Below are 23,934 nucleotides of genomic sequence, written 5' to 3'. Positions count from 1 at the left end.
ATATAACATTGTATCACTGGAACTTGTATCGATAAAGAATTATGAAGGGCGATAAAGAATTATGAAAGGCTATATTTTGAATACTTCACAATTCTTTGTCTATACAAGTTCCAATCTAGACGTGATACGATGTTATATTTTGTACGATGTTAGTGTGGCAATTTTACGAGCCGTCGGCTATATTTTGAATACTTTTCACCCAAGGCAACAATAACTTAGGCCTAATATATATATATATATATATATATTTACCTCTCCAGATTACGCACCCAACTGTGTGTGCGCAGCCTGTTTACAGTAAGGCCAGCTGCTGAAAACACCCGCTCGGAAGGGAAAGATGTCCCGGGGATGCACAAGACGTGTCGTGACAGTTTTGCCACTCTAGGGAATCTGTCTCTGTTGTTTTTCCACCAGTCTGTGGGATTTACATCCAGAGATGGGGGAATGTCCCTCAGAAAGTTGTTGACCTCTGTTTCGACATCACTGGCGGCGAGGGCTGCCTCTTCCAGCAAGTTGATGCACAGCTCAACTACCATCCCAAAATTCAATTACTACCATTACAAAATTCAATCCTCTGCCTCTGACCTAAGGAAACTGTTTTCCACATTTTCCTCACTCCTCAACCCACCTCCTCCCCCTCCTCCCTCCTCGCTGTCTGCAGATGACTTTGTCACCTACTTTGAAAAGAAGGTTGATGACATTAGCAGCTCTTTCTCTCTACCCCCCGCCAACACTGCTACCTCTCCTCCCAAACCCACTGCACTACACTCGGTCTCTGGTTTATCAGCTTTTTCCCCCTACTCCCCTGATGACATTCTAAAACTGGTCACTTCCAAGCGGGCAACCACTTGCCCCCTCGATCCTATCCCCTCCCCCTTTCTCCAATCCATCTCCTTACCATCATAATCAATTCCTCTCTATCCACAGGATTTGTCCCAGCTGCCTTTAAAACAGCCAGAGTCAAGCCTCTTCTCAAGAAACCAACTCTTGACCCGTCTGCTGTCCATAACTACAGGCCGTTATAACTTCTCTCCTTCTTATCTAAAACCCTTGAACGTGCTGTCTCTAACCAACTGTCTCACTACTTCCTTCAGAACAACCTCCTTGACCCTCCCCAATCCGGCTTTAAGGCTGGGCATTCTACTGAGACTGCTCTCCTTGCTGTCACAGAGGCCCTCCACTCTGCTCGAGCTACTCCCTCTCCTCTGTTCTCATTCTTCTGGACCTGCTGCATTCAACACAGTAAACCACCCGATCCTTCTCTCCACCATCTCAGAACTGGGCACCTCTGGCTCTGAACTCTCCTGGTTTGCATCCTACCTGGCCGATCGCTCTTACCAGGTGATGTGGAGAGGATCGCTGTCCCCTCCATGAGCCCTTACCACTGGGGTCCCCCAGGACTCTGTCCTAGGGCCCTTACTGTTCTCCCTCTATACCAAATCTCTTGGCTTGGTAATTTCCTCACATGGTTTCTCCTACCACTACTACGCAGATGACACTCAACTCATTTTCTCTTTCCCCCCTTCTGACTCACAGGTGGCAACATGTGTCTCTGCGTGTCTTGCAGACATTTCCGCTTGGATGTCAGCCCACCACCTCAAGCTCAACCTTAACAAGACTGAGCTGCTGTTCCTCCCGAGGAAAGCCTGCCCTCTCCAAGACTTCTCGACCTCCTCCCAGACAGCAAGAACCTTGGCGTGATCCTTGATAACCACGCTCCTGTAGATTCTTCCACTACAACATCAGAAGGACAAGTCCATTCCTCACCAGAGAAGCAGCACAACTCTTGTTCCAGACACTTGTGATCTCTCACCTTCACTACTGCATGCAATCTTGGCCGGGCTCCCTGCCTCCGCCATCAGGCCTCTGCAGCTCATCCAGAAAGCTGCCGCCCGTCTGGTGTTCAATCTCCCCAAATTCTCCCATGTCATCCCCCTCCTTCGCACCCTTCACTGGCTCCCTGTAGCAGCTCGCATCAGATTCAAGACCCTGGGGCTCACCTACCGGGCGGCAAAGGGAACAGCCCCTCCCTACTTGCAAGCAATGGTCAGCCCCCAAACCCCTGCCTGATCACTCCGCTCTTCCACCTCGGCTGGCCGCCTGGCATCGCCACCTCTACGTGGATGCAGCAGTCGCACTACTCGGTCACAGCTTTTCACTGACCTGCGCCCCGCTGGTGGAACAAGCTTCCCACTGCTGACAGGACTGCAGAGTCACTACCTATCTTCCGCCATAGATTGAAGACCCATCTCTTCAGGCTACATCTTAACTGTCCTTCCTAAAGACCTCTTCATCCGTCCTATCCCCCTGTTCAAGTTTCTCTACTGTAAATAAATCAATTAAAAAAATAAAAAAGACCACACGTTCAATTTCATTGTTTATTTTGATACACTTGATCGATCAAATAACGATGATTAATCGATCATTGATTAATCATTAACAACCCTAGTATACACCCATACTGTATCACTCCATATAGGCATACTGTATGTTCAACACCTATAGGAGGAGCTAGTGAATTCAATAACAGTACTGTTTATCAAATAAGCTCAAACTGTCATACAGAACTACAACCTTTAAATCCATTCAACCCTATTCAGGAAGATGGCGCCAACATATGAATCTCACCAGTATTGATGGTATTACAGTGCAGTATATTGTACCAATGTCCTTCAGTTGTCCTGTGAAGCTCAGAAGGAGGGAACAGGAGAAAGACAAGTCCATAGACAGGCAAAAAGCTTTGTTCAGGTAATCTGTTTAAGTAAGTGGTGTGGAAGGGAGGAGAGGCTTGTTATGCAGAGGGAATGTAGGACCTAATGTTGCACATACTGTAAGAGCCTATATGTGCCGTTGCTCTAATACAATTAGGACTCTGAATGGAAGGTGTGAATGCATCAAAGCAAAACAAGCATTTGGAGGCAATGGTTAAAATGTGTCGTGTAAACACTGCAGAGCTGAGACACGGCAGAGACATGCTAACCACATCTGCCTACCAGTGTTCCTTCAGTACCGAGAATCCATGGAACCAGTGTTAAGATAAATAAAACCATTCAAACAGACACACAGGGGAGAGAGAGGAGTGGAGAGACCGATCCCAAAGATGGCTGCCAAGAGTGCACCGGGCATCTGGCCAAAATTAACAAGCCCCAACGTCTGACCGACCAGCAAAGAGAGAGAAAGACAAGTAACAGTAAAGTGATGGAATCAAAACACTAGATATGTACAAAATGATGGGTAGGAAGTCTGTCTGAAGAGAGGAGAAATGTAAAAAAAAAAGCCTAGATGTTTGGAGTGTTTGGGTTCCCTGAATAGGACTCTAGCCCAGTCCTTTGTGAGGTGTGTTTATGCCTCTCCGCTTTTAGAATAAGCTCTGCTGTAATAATATGCTTTCCCTGTTGATAATAAGTGAATGTTTGGACAAGCAGTGGCATGGTAGGTTGGAAAAGAAAAACACAACGTGCCTCATGCTTAGCCTCATCATATTTCACTTTATGTCTGTAATAAAGCCTTGCTTTAAGAGCTGACCCATCTGCAGGATGTGGAACAAGTGGTAGGATAGACAGCCTATGTGGCGTTGTTAAACCCACCTGTATGGTATAACAAAACAGCAATGAACATGTGTGTATATGTTTGTGTGTGTGCAAGCGTGTGTGTGTGTGTGTGTGTGTGTGTGTGTGTGTGTGTGAGACGGTTTTGCTTAAAGACAGAACTGAGCTTAAAAATAGTCCTGTCATTTTCATATTCAAAGCCATTGCCTTTTTGTTGTTCAACAGTATGTTGTATTCCTGTATCAGGTCACCTACAACTCAATGACAAAATCAGTCTGTGCAACAAATTTACAAGCTTGTAGTGCAGCATAAGCTAATAGCAATGTCTAACACAATTTGCTTTCTGTTATCTACCCCTCCAAGCAACAACATGGCTATTATAAAATGAATGCTGAGATGCTGATGCGACAAGCTAGCAACGACAAAGAGTGCTGCTGTGTGTTCAGTGTACTGCCAGCCCTGTGCATTACCTCCCTAAGGAGTCATAGAGGAGAAGTCTTCATATCCAAGGAAGTGCTCAATGAGCCCTCTACAGGAAGCACAAGTCACATAGGAAATCCACTTCAAAGAGAAACCAAGCATAATAAAGTGAATATCGGTAGGAAACAATGTGTGGAGAATGGAGTCAGTGAAGTAGGAGAGAAGAGAAAGAGAGAGAGAGAGAGAGAGAGAGAGAGAGATGGGGAGAGAATTATCCTGCCCTGTGAAGCATGTGAATGTTCTTAACTTATTCCCTGTGTGTGTTTCCCACCTCTCACTGTGAGCTCTGGCGTAAGGAGTCAACCTGGACTGCCACTGGTTTGAAAGGTCAGTGACGGATGCTTGGCAACGTGACCTGTCATCATGGCCAACAGACAGAGGGATGACTGAATCACAGTGCACATGTCATAAAGGCTTAGAGACGCCTCACCACAGAGAGCTTCTAAAGAGAAGACAGTTGAGGATATCTGACTGGCACTAGCTCTCAGAGCAGCCACAGGGATTCAGAGCAAGAGTTTGACTGTTAGCACCTGAATATATCCCCAAGAAGCCTGCTTATGATGCCCCCGTAAAAGCTTCTTTCTCCCTCAGTCGGTCTGTCTAACCTCCAGGAATATCTCAGCTCCATACATCATCCATCTTATTTAGACACACTCTCTGTCTCTGCCTGTTACTGACCTCAACAAATTCATCCTTTTTTCCTACTATCTTTTATGACATGTTACAAGAACTCCACTTGCTTTGTATTTGAGGAAACTAGGCACTAGTTTCTTATGCAACTTTCTAAATAAGACATCTATAATATAAGGGCCTCACTGTGCTGTATATGCTCTGCCCAAGATGACATTTACATTATATTACCCCAGATAAGGAGGTATCCAACCCTGAAGCTAGTAGATACAATGTCTAAAACCTGCTTTAAGGCAGTCAAGTCATCGACTCATCCAAGTACACCATGTGGATTCTTAGATAGTAGTGGCAAGGGTTGGGGAAACTACACACATAGGTGTGTTTGATCGCTGCTCCTCAGGGCCACAGATGGAAAATACTAACTGCACTGGCTGGACACAATTGATTTTGTCATGTCACTAGGGTACCACTATTTAGCTGTTGGGTTATTCCAGCCCAAACTTGGCAAGTCCCTTTAATGGATCAACCATACTGTACAAGCAATGGGACCTTTATTCACAGCACAATTCCTCACCATGCATCCAAGTTCCACAACTGCTAAGCTCTTCAATGTTCAGATATTATTCATTTTAATTGAAAATGTAGGGGTCTCTATGGATCTTACCATGCCAACAGACTGAAATTGATTTAGGGAAATATAGTCCTTGCACTTAATATGAGAAGGCCAAGTGCACTCAAGAGTGACCAAGGCACACACACAACACCAATCGCAATATTAGGCTCTGTCAATAGAGTTCACTGCAGTAAAGAAGACCTCTGTCTGCAACAGCATTATAGGATGATGATCAGAGTTTTCTAAACTAAATACTCAGTATGTGTTATAGAAATGATAAGATGAGTAGGCCTACACAAACAGAGGGCCTGTACTGCTTATGAATTGGTCCGGACAAAGAAAAATGATACTTGTTTGTAGATGCTACTGGAAGGGAACATCCCTGTCTATTAGTAAGGGATATTTACAGTGCCTATAGAAAGTCATCATACCCCTGTGAAATCTTTACCTTTTGTCACATTACACCCTGGAAATTAAAATAAATCAAATCTAACTTTTTTGAGCTGTATGTACACATTATAACCCTCATCATCAAAATGAAAATAACAATTTTAAAGATTCTGGTTTGGTTAAGTGATCAGCCCCTTAGAGCATACCATTATAAACTTGCTCAGGTGCAACCAATCAACTTCCAGATCAAACACCAGGCTAATTGCCCCCCACCTGACATCAATTGTAGTGGTTTTGATTACTTCAGAATAAAACCAGCTGTTTCTTGAGGATTCCACTACTAGAAGTGCATGGTTCTGCAAAGAATTCACCATGGTTGGAAAAGTACTTTCAAAAGGCCTCCGGGATAAAGTTGTAGGAAGGCACAAGTTAGGTGAAGGCTACAAAAAGATTTCGAAGGCTTTAGCTATCCCTCTGAGTACCGTTCAGAGCATCATTAACAAGTGGAAGGCGTATGGCACCACCAACACCTTGCCTAGATCAGGCCGTCCGTCCAAACTGGATGACCGAGCCAGGAGGACATTGATCACAGAAGCTACCAAGAGGCCAAAGGCAACTTTGAAGTCTTTATGGCTGGGGCTGGCCTGTCTGTGCATGTGACAACAATCTCACAAGCTTTACACAAAGCTGGCCTGTATGGCAGGGTAGCAAGAAAGAAGCCTTTTCTGAAAAAGTGCCACACTCAGTCTCATTTGTGCTATGCAAAAACACACCTGGAAGATTCTGTTGCCATGTGGAAAAAGGTTTTATGGTCAGACGAGACTAAGATTGAACTTTTTGGACTGAACTCCAAGCTCTATGTTTGGCGAAAACCAAACACAGCACACCACCCAAAACACACCATACCTACTGTGAAGCATGGTGGTGGCACAATTGGTCATGATTGAAGGGAAAATGGATGCTGCCAAGTACACCCAAATTCTTGAGGACAACCTGCGTCCCTCTGCTAGACAGCTGAAGATGGGCAGGTCATTCACCTTCCAACACGACAACGATCCTAAACATACCGCCAAAAGACGCAGTGGCTTAAGGATAGAAAGGTGAATGTCCTTGAGTGGCCAAGTCAGAGCCCTGACTTAAATCCGATAAAAAATCTGTGGATGGACTTGAAGAGAGCAGTCCATTGCCGCTCACCACGGAATTTGACTGAACTCGAACAATTCTGCAAGGAAGAATGGGCAAATATTCTCCAATCTAGGTGTGCAAAGTTAGTAGAGACATATCCAAACAGATTGATGGCTGTAATTGCAGCAAAAGGTGGCTCTACAAAATATTAAATCAGGGGACTGATGACTTTTCCAACCCTGTTATTCTTGTTTTTCATTTTTTATAAATTTTCAGAACTGTCGCCTTTTTTTTCCATTAGTTTTATGTTGTATAGCTAAATTTGTACATAAAGCTGGAAAAAGTTTTTTAATGGGTTTTGATTTCAGGCTGTACGACAAATATAGTAACTATTTCAAAGGGGTATGATGACTTTCTATAGGCACTGTATATGAGATAAACAACAACAATAATTTGGACAGAAACCAACAAAACAAAAGAACACTGTCTGTTCAACAGCTGCTCCTCTTCACTCTCTACGCACAAAAGCTTGAGAGACAGGTTTTTTTTGCTGTTTTTAAAAAAAATAAAATGTTTAAGGCTAGAAGAGATGAGCAGAGAAGAGGGACCGAGGGAGAAAGACAGAAGCAGCCAGAGGCTGTGCAAGGTTAAATCTGATGAGCTCAGTACTTATTGACTTCAGAGTTAGGGACCCAATTACAGCTGCGACTGAAGACAATTGTGTTAAAGATACTCGCACACACGCACACGCACACGCACACGCACACACACACACAAGGTTGTACGATAAAACCTGCATGAAATCTGCCCCTTCTTTGCCAATGGTATATGCAATGAAGCTATTGCAGACCTTGGTAGCAGATATTGTATTTGACATGATATTAAATACAAACAGATAAGCAGACAAAACAGACAAAAAAAAAAGGAAGAGAGAAATACAGCAATAATTCTCTCTCTGAACCCATTCTTTCTCATCTGTTTGGGATGAGACTTGATTATTCCAATTAAACCCCTGTTTCCCCCTGGGAAATGTTGTGACAATCCCCAAAATCACAATCACATTTTTCACAAAACGTTTTCCCCCATGAGCAATCAACAGCAATTAGCAGGCAGGCAGGCAAGCGAGGCAGCCAAGAAGCCCAGACAAAAAGAGCTGGTATCTGTCTTCATGCTGTCTAGCCACTACCCCCTTTACTGTGGCTGCTGTGCCTATAAAAGTCAGTGCGTGATGGAGGATACCCACGATCAATCTCAGTTTAGGACCACCAGTGTGAAATGGCTCTATGTGAAAAACGCCAGGAAGGCAGAACCACACAGCTTCAATCTCCAAGCTGCCCAGTGATATCATAACACTGGTCTCTATATGTCTACACTGGGGCACCATGCCATCCTGTCAATATTGGCAGATGGAGAGTAGCCCACCCGGGCTATAGAGAACCCTGGGCCTCTTCCAAAGTCTCCAGGCTCTCTCTCTGTGTGTGTGTGTGTGTGTGTGTGTGTGTGTGTGTGTGTGTGTGTGTGTGTGTGTGTGTGTGTGTGTGTGTGTGTGTGTGTGTGTGTGTGTGTGTGTGTGTGTGTGTGTGTGTGTGTGTGTGTGTGTGTGTGTGTGTCCCAAACCTGGTCCTTTCATTGATCCTGATTGGTAGAGCTGGATTATGTGAATGTGGTGTCAGGAGAGGGTGTTAAGACCAGGTTGTTTAGAGAAGTGGGGCTAGGTGGCGGGGCAAACTGCACCATGGGGATTTGTCAGTTGATCTGGCTGCCAAAGAAAGCCCTACGTGCTGAAAGCTGACATATCTGTCAATTTCAAACCATAATTCACTCAAATAAATGTTGTTTTACTTGGCACATTGTGAGTATGTTTCTGGGGCTCGCCTACTATGCCTATGAAAGGCAGAGCACTGTATAGACTTGGACATAACCTTTGTTCCTTTAGTGGTACTCCTAACCCTTAATCTGAGGTGGAGTTAGGTATTTCTAAAAAAAGTCAATAAATATTACGTGATTGACAGGTAAAGATGCGAAGCTTACAAAATGAATCTGGTTTAACCAGGTCTGTTAATCCAGATAGAATAAGAACGTCTTAAACCTATTCAAGGGGTTTCCTACCTGAATGCTGTCATACCAACATGCATTCATAGTCCTTATATAGGGCATAATCAACCATTGTTGCACATGTCCAGCTCAACAAACATCTGAGAAAGTTACAATGGCTTTCAAGTGTACCATGGAGGAATGGGAGATTATTACACACACACACACACACACACAAACACACACACAAACACACACACACACACACACACACACACACACACACACATACACACACTCAAAACAGCCTGGAGGTCACACTGTCACTGTACTCTCTGAGGTAATCTGATTTGAGCAGCAGAGGAAACACCTGCTGACACGCTGAAGTGTCACTCTGCCAGAGGAATCTAGACAATTCCCTCAGTCCTGAGGTAGAGTTTAACCATCCCAAGGGAAAACTAACAATAGCTTGACGCCCTTGCAAATGTGCACTATTTGAGGAACTTTAACTGTTGTTTACATAAACTACTCAAAGAGAGATAGAACATATTTGAGATGACAACTGGACAAATTGAAGGACGGAACATGATTTAGAGCTGCATAAAAAGGAATGTTACTTCAGTGAAACTGAAAAAAAAACTATCTGGAGGCCTTGATGGCCATTGTGTGCTACTGGAAAATAACACTGGGAACTGTGAGAGAGGAATATATTCTAACTATCTGTGACTGTGAAAGATGAAGATATACTCTAACTATCGGTGACTGTGAAAGATACATATATTCTAACTATCTGTGACTGTGAAAGATAAATATATTCTAACTATCTGTGACTGTGAAAGATTAATAACATTGTGGCAGTTGTTGGGAAACTTGATCTGTGATCTAGCACCAAGAGAAGATTCACATAAACTTAAGAAATGTTTAATATGACTGCTTATCTCAAAAGCATGTTACATACTGTGCAGTAGATGAAAAAATGCAGTTGGACAATAAATTATCAAGACACTATTGTAACTTTGATAATACCACATTGTACTGTGCCTGGGATCCTGACATTGAAGGAGAAACCAGTTTCTGTGACTTCACAGTGGCAAGACGGGTGTGGGTGTGTGGAGGGGTTCTGTCATCATCCTGGGTGAGGGAGGTGGTCAGTGTAGCAGAGCATCCAGGGTAACAGAGGGGACCCCAAAAGACTTGGATACAGTCCTGGAGCTTGCTAAACTTCTCAAGCCAATGCTGCTCTTATTAACACAATATGACAGACACTTGTTGATCCAAACACTATGGGAAACTCATTATATTTATGAGCAGGAAGAAGGCTATAGCACATTGATAGCACATGATTTTAGTCAAGATTACTCTTCTCCTTAAAAATCCCAGTGGATTCTTCCCAGATGTAAATGCCACAGTCGGGACAAATCTTCTCAAACCCTATGATTACAGCTCAGCAAAGATTGAGAACATGAAAAATGCTGCTTCAAATCTGCTCTCCGCCTCCAAACAGGGTTTGATTTCAGATAAGCTACGTTCATGTTTCTTTCCATCATATTTGCTGACGAAATGTCTTAAATTTGAACCAAATGACCCAATTCGAAATTCTGGACAGACTAATGCAGACTAATCATCTGTCAACATCTTCTGAAATGAGAGGATGTCTTTTTTTAAAACCATTAAGCAGGAAGTTGCATTTCACTGGAGAAGTTATCAAGTTATCTATCAGTGAATCATCCCATGGGTTTGACATGTTTGATTGAGATGAATTAAGCCTTAAGACGTTCTACATGCTTGTCATGATTTATTACTGCAGAGGATTCCATGAAATACCACACCTTAATCACATGACTGTGTTACTGTATTAGCTACATTAACCTGACGTGAACTAACTGTATTCACACAAATAGCATTGATGAGCTTGGAGCCAAAGAGGAAGGTGACAGAAGTTACCCTTATCCTTAACCACTGATAAAGTGTCAGACATTTTTCATCCCCTAATAGGATTGGAGGTGTGTTATCTGATCCTACTGTATATCTGTAGTTACAGGCAACTTCTACGAGAAGCATTTAATTTTGCTCCATAATCAGGACAACATGGCGGAACCTATCTAGGAACTAATGTCCCCTTAACCCCTCATAGTGGCACACCTAGTGAGCTCCACCCTACCAAGGGGCAGTTCCCTAAAAGCAAGCCCAGCTGCAGGCTCTGAAATGGGCATCAATTAGTGTTTTCCCACCCTTGCCAGTCCAGGGAGATAGATTGGAAGGCAGCTTTTAGGGAAATCAGTAAGCGGATAATTTGATTCTGACTTCAGGGAATACTGCCAAGGGAGGCATAAATTACATCAGAAGTGTGAATGTGATGTTGTTTTCTTGTTTGAAATGGGTCTTGTGAAAGCAGAGCCATCCCACAACATGTTCAACAAAAATTGGCTATCACTCTAAGTTTATTGATAGCTAGGGCTGTAGCAGTTACACGGTTACTGGTGTTTACACGGTTACACAAGGACAACCATAACCGTCAAAAGACCGTCATAACCGTTGAAATACATTGATTTTGATACATTGATTTTCATGTAGATATACTTTACCTCATAGCATGAGTATAAAAGAATAGTATTTTGAGGGAGAGATAGTTGCACACGCTCTCTCCCTCAAAAAATGTGCTATCCCTTTGAAGCTCCCGCAAGCTAGCATACTAGATGCGGTGGAGGGGAGGAGGTAGGGCAGCGAAAGGGCCAGCAAAGCACTGCCCCCCGCCAGTACTACCCCCCCATCCAGCTCCTCTGAATCATTCCTATGGTCCATTTGTATGCACAGGGTGCTGGAGCAGTAGTGTTGTGCTCCCTGCATAGCATTGGTGCCATAACAAAGCACAAGCTGCAGCTACAACCAGGGTAACAGTCCTCTTCCACCAGCAATCCATCATGACCATTGGACATGTGACTCTGCATGGAGAACTTCCTCATGTCAACCAGTAACAAGGGACATGTGTAGGCCCAAGGTCTGAACCTCATCCATCTCAATCAGGACAGGTCACATTTAGCTCAGACCCATTTTGCCAAACGTCCATGAAAAGAGTTCAACCAGAACCCTGAGAACAGGGCAGATTTAATTCTTATTGAGGGAAGCCCTAGCTTTGATAGTAAAGCTTTTAAGCATCAGAGCCCAAAGCTGCCAAAAACTTAACTTGTACTCCGGTCTAAGCTGTAGCTCACACAGACACAAATCCATTCCAGAACTGTACGTGTTCCTAAGCCTGTCCAAACTGCTCAAATTTATTAAAAGTAACACATTAGCTATGGTTCATCAGATGGTTACTATGAAGAATGTATCATGTATCATCTTGTGCCAGAGCAAGTACAATACAGGATGTACAGAGATGAACAAATGTAGCCATTACATAACACAGAGGGCCCACTGTAAGATATTGTTGCAGACAGTTATTGTCAAGAAAAGTTTTGGGTTGCAAAATATAGAAGGTGGCAGGCACACGCAAAAACACTGACATACACATCAACAAGAAATAAAGGGATCATAACAGAATACTGTATCAAAGGATTCATGAGTATATTCAAACGTTTGGCAAAAGAATCACCATGTCCTCAGCTTGACAGAATAGCAACAATTTAATTTGACAACGTAATGGAGTCCAGACCAGAAGAAAATGATTCAAAACACAATTACAGATGATGAATAGAATACAATTCAAGCCGTTATCCCATGCTCTTCCGCACAGGCCTCATCTGGATTTGAGTTAGGCTAATCAGCTATTTCAGATTGAGAGCCTGTTGTGTCTAAAAATGAAAAATGGAGCTTATGGAAATTATATAGCCTAATGCTTAAAAGGCCCTGGAGGGACTGTTGCCACTTAAAAGTAAAACGGGAATCCTCAGAGGATCGCTAATGAGTTATTTGAGTTAGCTATTTTACCTCAATTGTGTCCTTACAGAGGAAAGAGAAACAACATGGTGTTGGCAACTGAACAATTTATGCAGAAAACCAGTCAGAAAATGTTCTTTGATGCTCAGTGTATACATATTTCATGAGGAACTAATTTGTCTTTTCAGCCCTAGCATGGAATATTGTTCAGTGTAGTGTGCCTTGAATGTAATGACACAGCTCAAATCAACGGTCTGTCCATCAGTAACTACTAAGGAGAAGTTGGTAAAGTACAGCACAGTAAGATAACCCATGATGAAAGACTGGAGTCTGTTAAATAAAACACTGTATATCCATTTTTTTTTTAAAAGCCAAGATAATTCTCCACATGCAATAGCGATACTCAATGAGGTAAAGAACAGATGTAAGTCACAAACGCTTGGTGCACCTATTGCACCACTGACGGAGCACAACAGTGTCTATGTACGTTTCTCCCTCTGTGAAACTAATGATGAGAGAGTTTCTGTTTATTCACAGCCTGGGAGTTGAATGACACAGAGTGCATCAGAGAGGATGCACAGTGAGTCAGATACAAGGACAGTCCCACTGATGCCATATACTTTTAACCATTAGCCATTAATTCCATTATTCATATGGCCTTTCACTGGGGTATAACTCATCTCAGCCTATGTCCGTTGAGAGAAATAAGGTATTTGTGTGCTAGCAAGTCTGAAGTAGAAAGCATTAAATCAGTTGTAACATGAAAATCAACACAAATGAACAACAATCATAATCACTACAAATGATTGATAGCAGACCATGCTCTGATGAAGGTTAAACAATAAAAAAATAGGTGTGGCCTCCATGATTTTTCTTATCTTATTTAATATAATAGCCCTACAATAAAAAAAAATGGTTAACCATATGCATCTGAAGTCCAATTCATTGTGTAGACAGATACAATTCCATGATGCCTTGCAGCGTGTGTTGTGTAGGCCTACCTCTCCAGGAATGTCAAAGGCACAACATTTTTTAAAAGGAAGTAACAGATTATGAAAACGAGTGTACCTACAATATAACCTTTGACCACACCTCTTGTGCAGAACAGGACAGGGCTTGTAGGAGAGATAAAGGCCATATTTAAAAAAGTAAAGGCCAATCAAATACAGCATTATTCTATTAAATGGCATTGATGATGAGGATCCAAGAGCTAAACGAGTATGTGACTGCAAAAGCATATCCAAAGAATATAGGTGTAAAAAATGACTTTGGTCTATGAACATTTCCCATTGATTCCTTTTGTGGCAGAACACCTAAACTTGACAATGTTCATTTGACAATGAAACTTCCCTTCACTACTACGGAGTGACAATGACCTCGTCTGAAGTCTGAAAGACCTTTTCCTAAAGACAGTGTTTGCTGTACTCGATCATACTGCAAGTCAAAGACACTTTCCTTCAACGTTAAGAATACAGAGCTTTCAAACTTTACTTCTCACCGCAAAATATAAGCTGTTGACAAAACAGTGAATCACACCCACAAGGGCTTTGTTATAACATGTTGAAACACCACCAACCACATAGTTTGCCTCTGCTACAACTTGATCACAATGTTTCCAGCTGTAGGCACGAATTGGCATCTCAGGGAGGCTAAAGATCAGAAAAACAAGACCAAGAGACATAACACACACTACTTATACACTCAGCACTAATCCCAAACAAATGCAAGTATGGTTCTCATCTACAAAGTCATTCCAAATCCCATGTGTTAGGGCTGGTATCAAAAGCATCTGCATCCCTCCTCTTTTCAGCCATGTGGTAATGATGGGGCACCTGACTGAGCAATCACACAGATATTGGGAACACTCAGCTGCAACACTGTAAAGTAGGGACTTGAAAAAGGACAATACCCAATCATGCTATTCTATCAACACACGATGATCATTTGTCAGCTGTGGACTCAGGACAGTGCAGAGACTGAGGTGGACCTGTGGTCATCACATGAACTCTCTGACTTCATTGGTCTCCTGATGCCGTGAAACAGGAGCTGGACTGAGGCCTCTCTCTATTATAGACCCAGTCCCAGTGATGGCTGCTTCCCCTGGCTGGGGAGAGGGGCTGCAGCCTTGCCATTATTCAATGGAAAAGGAATGTGTGTATATTTTAAGGGCAGAAAAACAGGCTTCCAAGTTAAGACTCGCATGCAAAGTATATAGTATAGCTGTCAAAACAGGCCTTTGGAACGTGTCGAAAATGTTCCAAGTGTTTTTCTATCTTAATTCGAATAACAAGCATAATATTGGCTTTTTCTAAAATACACATAATTCAAAGAGAAGAGCTCATCCACTGTTCATTTTGACGCATCCAAGTCCAAGTATGAGTTATGAACTCTTCGTGTTGAGTCGTTTATCCCTGCTCCAGTGAATGTGACAGTGGCCAAACATTCTTTAAAACCATTCACACTGAAACTATTATTTCCTCATAACACCACACTACATGTCAGACAGAGCCCTCTGACACTGCAGGAACACACCAATCAAATTATTACTGTACTGAGCCTCCTACAAGGAGCACGCTTCCTGAAGTTTTGGAAAAATTACTTGAGATGAACCTGAGATGAACCACCTGACTGCGGGGGTGTCAGAATTCTTTTTTTTTTTTTTTTGGGGGGGGGGTTCTAGTGGTCAGTCACCTTGCTGAACTTTCCCTCTCAGATATGCACATTTACCTACCAGTAGACCAGTTGGTATCTGGTGATATCTGATAATGACTACATAGGGGGAATGCTGAGCTTGGGAGGAAAGTCTGAAACTTCAGTGCATGTGATACTGCAACAGCATAAGGGTGCCAGTGTCCCCTAGGCATCAAGAGTGTTTTTCCCAGGCAACAGCATTGGGGCAGACTGGAGGTGCCAGCATGTAAAATACCTTTAATACCAATGATAAAGAAAAAAATAAGTTTGAAGTGACTATACTTACAACTAACAGCCATGTAGATTCAGTTTTCCATCCTTGGACATGATAACAAATTCATGGAGCTGTGAAGTCCAGCCTTTTGTTGTCAAATAATAATGCCTGCACACAGGTGCTGCATTTCGAGAAGCTTCCTTCCACATACCACTCTTACCATGCCAGGATAATGATTGGCCACGCTTGTCTCATCCACTCAGCAAACAGCAAGGCCAGGGATAGAAAAACACTATCCAGAGGTCTTGTTTGGCATGTCACAGCCATCACTCTGTGAAGGCCTCTCTGGAGCCTCGCTATCCTTAAAAAAACTCATTTAGAGACCGCCTGAAACACAGAGGTAAGATTGATTGGCTGTGTCACTCACTGTCAAGGCCACCATGGTTTCTGTATGGCTTGCATCAATTCGCTTTTTTTTCCAGAGAGAAACACCTAAATAAATCAATATCAATCCTTTAAAAGTCCAGCATGTCCAACACTCAAGTATTCTAAAAGCTTCCTAATGGTTGTAATGACTATGTTTAATCGATCAGGGAATGGGAATGTGATCCCTTGAAAGAAATATTTCATTTACAAACGCTGTTTTGGTCTGCAAAAAGTGCTTTCTAAAATGTAGTGTCCTACCCTGTTTGCATATAAACATGTTACTGAGTGTTCAAGGGGAGTGGACTCGATGTTTGCCTTCATGTGTCTGGTGGCTGCCTCTTCAAATTGTGCACGCATGTAGAAACAACAGCTAATGTCAAACACCGCAAGTCCATTTTGCTTATGTGACAAGCCAGACAAAATTGAGATACAAGAATGTTTATGTGCAAGTTAGTTACATTTCTTTTTCAAATAGATAAAACCGATTTGGGAAAAATCATGATATTTGCAAAGACAGTGAACAATGTCTGTACACTGTAGGCGTGTGTGTCAGATGTGTGTGAACCAAAGAAGTCATCAGGGTCATGATTCCAGCTTGCGCCAGGGGAGCCCGAATGGGAGAGATAAGGACACGGCTGGGGCCTTGATCCCCAGTGTAATTCCTGTGGTCATGAAGCCAGTCAGTCAGGATTTCTAATCTCTACTGACCCATATATAGAGCCACAGATGTGGTAGTTTGCCCATGTGTCACAGGCTAGTGAGGGGACCAATGCCACCATCAGACTGTATGAATGGGAAACTCTAAGCCTTCTGTTTTCATTTGAAACTCACTGGTTCGTTTGCACCAAATGTTACACACTGCATTTGCAAAAAAACATGCTGAATGAATGAATGCAATGTTCTGTTTTGTATTACTGTTGGACTATTATTTCAGGTACTAGACGGCGCCTGCAGTTATATATGTTTTAATGCTCGTTTCTTAGGGAGGAAAAACCCAGTCGGATGTTCTGAGCGTTAAACCCAAACTAAACACTGTGCACTGAACACATTGGACCTCATCAATGTTTGAGCTCAGGTCTCTGTCGGTGTGCACATCCTTTCTGGCTGAGCAAACTCATGATTTTTGCAGCAGTGAGTGTGTGATGTAGCCAAAGACACGTTGCTATTCCCCTGGAAGGGGGGTACCAAGGAAGGACCGAAGAGTGCTCAGCCTGGTGGAAAGGAGCACTGCAGACCAGCTGCGGAGGACGCTGGGCTATGGTTGAGAAGAATCTGGATGCAAGATTTAACGAGGTCCTCTATGCTGTAGAGAATATGACCTACAGCATTACTGTTCTACTGCTGAACCACAGTTGCATCATCAATGTAAATGTAATGTGGAATTAGCATAAGTCCAGACTCATCCCTTCATCCTCCATGGGGATATGTATGGTTTCACGATTGAAGGAGAACAAGATCCTTAATTAGCTGTATCATTATCATAATACTCCTGTTGTCAGTTACTGCTCTGACATAACTGAAGTGCTTATGTAATGAGCCTTGCAATGCGCCAGAGCCAATGAGCACTGACATACATTCCATTGGCTCTTCCCAGTTTCCCTTGTGGTGTTTCAATCCAGCTGACTCTCCTAAATCCATTTATTGAGAACAGCCTGTGATTACAAAACAGCATTCCCACATCTACACCTAACTGATGAGAGTTGCAATCCCAAGTCATCCAGCTGAATTCATGGGGGCTTTTGCCTTTGTGTTGTTTTCACTAGGGCATACCTAGAGATTTCTGCACACTCAATTTGCATTGAGCTGTAGCCAGTCAGGCTGGAAGCTGGAGGCCAGAGGTAGCCTCTGGGGGGGTGGGGGGGAGGGGGGGGGGGAGATGTGAGAAATGTGTCCGTTTAGGGTACAAAAGGAGGATTCCTGGAAAGTCATAGTGCTAACCACATCCGTGTTATGGCAGTGTTATGAGGGAGTTGGTGAATGAGAGAAGGACGTGCTGCCGTTGTAAACCGTGGGGGGTGGCTGGCACGCTTGTCAGGTGGGGGTTACATACTGTAGGACAGTGAATCACCAGGAAAGTGACAGAGTCCACAACAACTCGAGATGCAAGAGATGACCAAAAGTATTCAATAAACTTGAATTTTCACACAGAATTTTACAAGCAACAGCAACTAATAGCCCATCAAGTAGTAAACTGAAGTATTAAGCTTCTTCTTCTGGAATGTATCTTTTATCGCCTCTCATTGAAACCTCTGAGGGATTTTACAACCGTCTCAAGAGTTCAATTGAACCCATTCCCACAGACTGGAGACCATTCCATCACTTATAGTTGGAATGTAAGGTTCAATAATGCATTGGTGTCAATGTTATGCTTGTGAATATCTGGGGGGGACACCGGAACAAACTCATCAATCAGGGCACTGTGACAGTGCTAAAGTGCACATGCATCTAACAGATAATCCTTAAGGCTTATGGGGGCCATAAAGGATCATGGCAGGACTGGTGCACTTTGCAAGCCAAATGCTGTAGTACCGAGTACCTACTTATAGAGAGAGCAATACAGAATTGTACAATAATAGATTTCCAAATATTGCATTAACAATTCAAGCCTCAATCTCCATCCAGTGGTGTAATTCATGTTGATCACAGAGATCTGAATCACAGACACAGCAGATTCAACTCTGCAGAGTGTGTATTAAATAATGATAAATGGATGATGTATGACTTTCTGGGTGAGATACTCCCATGGAGCTCTTATGTAGATGAAAGAAAAGCAGATAGATCATTAGCTCTTATGATCTGTCTCCACTGACTTGGGGCCATTAGACACATGCTGCTCTATGAAGAGATGGTTCACACAACACTATTGCATCCTCGACAAACTTGGAGCTTAGTGTTGTTGTCCCCAAAGGTTGTTCCCTTATCCATGTCTCAACAACATGTGTCCTAACACGTCTGCTTTTAAAGAATGGTAATTAGGTCATTTTGTGGATAGGGCACAGAGTAAATCGTAAAATATCAGTCAAACCAGTTGATGGAACTACAATATAGACCAGTGCGATATGCATCTTCTTTATGACTTTTCCTAACTTATTGGAAGGAAACTTATTAAAACTTATTAAAGTTTTCTTACTTATTCACTGAGTAGGCCTCAACAATAACAAGCAATCTAGTCTATGCTGAAGTGACTCCTGAAAAACCAGAAACAACATCAATCCAAACCACACACTTCATGACTTGCAAACATTGGCTGAGGTTGACAGTCCTTGAGGAGGTGACTCACACAGCCAAGTAGTGCCACTGAAAGTAGGGGAGTGAAGAGGTCTCCTGGGCAGGCTCCTACCACGGCTGTCACAGCGGGTGACTGTGACACTGTTTGATTGGGTTCACCACTGATAGAGGTAATCAAGCTAGGGCTCAGGAGAGTAATCATCTGCTGTCAGTCTGCTGCACTCAGTCAGTCAGCATGGCGTTCACACAGAACAGGCTGTTCAGCATTAAACACACTTGGAATAAACAGCACAATCAAGACTAATTCACGTGACAGGACTAAACCATACGGAATATGAAAGAAGCACACGCAGGTGACCTTGATTTCACGTTAGCTTTAAGGGCGGTTTCTATCAGCATATTTACAACCATGTTATAAACATTATCATAACTGTCTTTGAACAGATAATAGTTAATAGGCTTCAGTTCAATGACTGCAGTTAGTAGCTTTAACATGTGGAGGTGTTACCTGGTGTACAAATGTGTTGTGCCCATCAGTCATGAAGAAGAATATACAATTTACTGTATCATGACGACAGGCTTCACACTGAACACAATCTCTACTTTTCAACAAACAAAGATAAGAAAAACTGCCATAGAAACACCAAACCCCAGACCAAAAATAAAAGTCAAATGTCTATCCTGATTTCCTGGTGGAAACCAGATGCCAGAGGTAGTAGTCCAACTTTGATACAAACAGGGATCAGATCAATGGTTGCTCGGGAAGAAGAACGGATGTTATGGTTATCGATAAAGAGCTTGGTTTTCTGTGACAGCTCTCTCTAACTCACAAGGCCAAATCAGCTCTTGTCCCAAAGCTCTAACTGAGTTGTACAAAGCCCAGGCTGCCTTCTGATGGTGTGGATAGAGAGCCAAGTATACTCCTGAGGGAAACCCTACACTTACCGGATCAATGGGCCAGTCGCCTTCATTCTGCTGAACCATGGAAATCCAGAAACCATGTCCGGAGGAGTGTGTTTGAGTTTGTGTTAGTTCGAGGACGGAGGAATTCTCTTTAAGTGTCAGTATGTGACAGACTTATTGTATGTCTGCATGGCATATGCTGAACAGAATCTGCTCTGTATGGAGTCAAGATGTGGAAGTGCCAAGAGTTAAAGGTCGCCAAAGTCAAAGAGCTTGAATTTCAAAACATGTGTCTCTGTTCAATGGTATTGTGTCAATTAAAAGATGTGGGTTTTATCAAATTGAACAGTCAGAGCATATTTGTTCAGTCTAGAGTTCACCTCACAGGTCTAAGTCTATACATAAGGCTGAGAGAAAGAAATTAATTCTGTCCATGACTAGGAACTAAAACATTTTATAATAGTATTCAATCTAAAGCACTCTCACATTCACCAGCCTCACTCCTTGTAGCATTACCAACTATTCTGCTCCCACACAAGCCCTTCCAGATTGTCAAATCCTCTCTAAGGAATGTAGGGGGAAAATGCTGAACTATTTTCCATGCAAAAACAGCTCTCTGAATAGACATGTCGTGGCAATACAAGCTTTGGTTCACCAACGTATTCAAAGCCCATGAAGTAAAGGTCCAATGACGTGACACCAATAGTAATGTCACACTGTGTTCAGGGCCAGCCATTGTTGGCACAGTCTGTACTAGCAACAGTAACAAACTTGAATTAATTCAGTAGTCATTTAATGGCTCTAAAGCTGACCGTTAAAATGCCACAAAGGGAAGTGCAATCAGTGGCCCATCAAGCCCCGTTCAGCCCTGGCACAGTGGCACTTAAAACAGAAATCCCACAAAAAGTAGTATTAATTTGTCTCATACCATTCCATTTGGATTAAGCAAATAACAGAAACACATATCTAAACACAATACTAATGGCAAGACTGCAGAGACAGTTATGCTTTTTCTATCAGTATAAAGCATTCTGTTGTTGATACATAGATGAAGTATAACATATATTCAATATATTCAATTTACAAGGTAGCCTCTGCATTGTCCTAAATATTGACGAGAAAGTTGGCATATTACTTGTTATTATTATTACAACAACAACAACAAATGGTCAACTGCAAATTATACAGAACGCAGCAGCAAGTCCTGATCAAGACCAGACAGAGAGCACACATCACACCAGTTGTAAAGTCCCTGCACTGGTTACCTGTTAGTTTTAGAATTGATTTAATTTGGATTGTTGCATTAATTTATAAATCACTCTATGGTCATGCACCCCACTACATGTCAGGCGTGTTTTTAAGGTATGTACCCAGTAGATCTCTCAGGTCCTCTTGCACTGGCCTTTTAATTATTCCGAAGCCTAGGACCAAGAGGCATGGAGAGGCAGCTTTTAGTTTTGATGCCCCCCCCCATAACTTGATTAATGATTTTTCATGAGATGCAATACGGGGGTGTTGGTCATCAGAGGTGAGGTTGTTCACTTCTGTTCCACTATCAATTACAAGTTTATAAGGCAGGGACTCGGACTGGAGACAACTTCATTGGGTTAATTTTGCCTAGCCTATTTGACAACCCATGTTCCATGGAAGCCAAACACCCGTGTGTTTGATGAGTATCTGTGCCACCACAGCACATTCATTGCAAAAAGGGGACATAATTTAGAACTAAATGAAATTAGTACCACGCTTCAAATTATAGTAAATAGTACCTGAAGCACAAGAAGCACGTCGCGTTTGAAGTGTTAATCAACTGAAAAACTGCAACAATGTTGCAAATTACGCTCAGTCGTGATACGATGTTGTAGTAAACTACAAATTGTTCTTCAACCTATGTTAAAATCCAGAAAAAGCTAATTGCATTTAGAGACATTTTGCTATGATCAATTTATATGCCATTGCATTAATGTTCCTTCCCTTGATTGCACTCCGCATATGCAGCATTAGATTCTTACATGCTATAAAGCGAAATCGTCTTTCGTTTCGTAAACCACTTCATGTCAATCAAGTCGATCAATCATTAAACCCAGTGTGATTCTTTCAAAATTCCCTCTTTCCCTTTCTTTCTCCAAGAAAAGCGCCATATTGAGTTAACCGTAGAGCATGCTACAATGTTACCGCAGAGCAGAGACAGCCATAGCAAAAATGCCAAACAAAATAACATTAGGGTCTTACCTTGGCAATAGCCTTTTTGTATCTCATAGCCGCTTGTTCGATAAGACTATGCACTTTAATATTCCCATTGCCACAAGGAACGACCACCCTCGTCCTTCCAAAACACACTGTCACTTTCATATTAGTTTCCGATGTCCCTCAGTTGAGGTGTATCGCTACTTTGAAGAGATGTTCTAGTCATTAATTTCATTTGGCGTCAAAAAAAGGAAAAAAAAAAAAAGACCGGACGACAATAATCCTCATACTTTCCTCATATCGTACACTATTAACGTTTCAGACCACCTGTTCACTGAAATGTAAGCTATCCTCGGACGTGTCGCTTGCATTGGAGCCAGCAGAGCTGATGCTGGGTGGCGTCTCCGCGCGCTGGTGACCGCGAGTGGTGACTCACGAACCGAAACTTCCCGATCCCCTCTGTTCCATACTGTACAGCTCGCGCAGCCATTGAGACCAACGTGCTGTGTAGTCTAATGTGTATTTTGAAAAGGCAAATAACGATGTATATTTAGCACAAGGTATATCTCTTTCTCTGATCATAATATTTTTTTTTATAATTTATCCATAACAACTGATCATAATTGTATATATTTACATAATTTATATATAACAACAATAAAACATGTAAGCTTATAAACTATATTATGTAGACCTTATATTTGTTATTTGGTTGTTTAATTTTTAAAAACGACTGCCTACAGCAGAAAGTGTAGGCCAACCATAAACCTCCACGTTTGAACACAACTATGAACGTCACATATGCCTGCAGAAGGCAAGAAATCTTTTAATTATACGTGTACACACTTTTTGCTCTGTGCTTGCCTAAGGAGGGGTGGCTGACCTATACCACAACATGAGCTGTTCATACAAACTAATTATGAGTGCCTATTCCTCCAGTGCACATGTTGGCATACAACACATTGAAACATGATGTAAGATTATTGAATATAATCCAGCCACATGCAGTTGTCCAAACGGCAGTTATAATGGACTTGATTGGGCAGCAGACAACAGATGTAGAACACAGCCCATGGAGGCAGCACATCTGGACTGGAGAGGTGACCATGTGCCATGTTTGCCTGCTATAAGTGAAGGGAGCATACCACTTCAGCTGGACCTAAACAGGACATGCTAACAGTATTGAACATTACATTTAGTAGAAAAACAGTATTTCAATATGTCCCCATTTACTCTTTGAACCTGCTTCTCATTCTAAAGCTTCTCCTGCACACTAATTGTGTGGTCTCTGAAGATTTTGCTGGATTCCTATCCATCAACAGTCCTGCACAATGGGTCTGGAGTCCAGGGGGCTTGGCTGATGATGCCAACAACAATCCAGTAATCCTACAGCATACGTTTTCAGGTAGCCTACTTGTTGGTAATACTGACAACATATCCAATCCCACTCAAATGATAATCACAGTGAAACACACTCATTTGAAATATTTACAAAAAAAACTCATTGTTTTTTAATTTTTTATTTGACAAGCAGCAGGATCATGTTTGTCACCTCAATTTGTTTTTGTCTTTACATTTTAAAGTAGATA

At 42.3% G+C, this 23,934-nt stretch overlaps 1 protein-coding gene across 2 annotated transcripts in view; it reads right to left on the bottom strand.

Annotated features, from left to right (window-relative positions):
* Window positions 1–22,727, bottom strand: part of pard3aa (par-3 family cell polarity regulator alpha, a) — a 284,249-nt gene extending 261,522 nt beyond the window's left edge. For both annotated transcript variants that reach the window (XM_083668312.1, XM_083668313.1), the window contains exon 1: window positions 22,391–22,727. In XM_083668312.1, coding sequence (XP_083524438.1) covers window positions 22,391–22,510 — 120 coding nt within the window. In that variant the 5' untranslated portion in view covers window positions 22,511–22,727. The remainder of the gene's footprint in view (window positions 1–22,390) is intronic.
* Window positions 22,728–23,934: the final 1,207 nt, after the last annotated feature.

Source organism: Argentina silus (genome assembly GCF_951799395.1).
Source record: "Argentina silus genome assembly, chromosome: 1".
In the NCBI taxonomy this organism is placed as follows: domain Eukaryota; kingdom Metazoa; phylum Chordata; class Actinopteri; order Argentiniformes; family Argentinidae; genus Argentina; species Argentina silus.
This window is presented reverse-complemented; position numbering and strand designations above follow the sequence as displayed.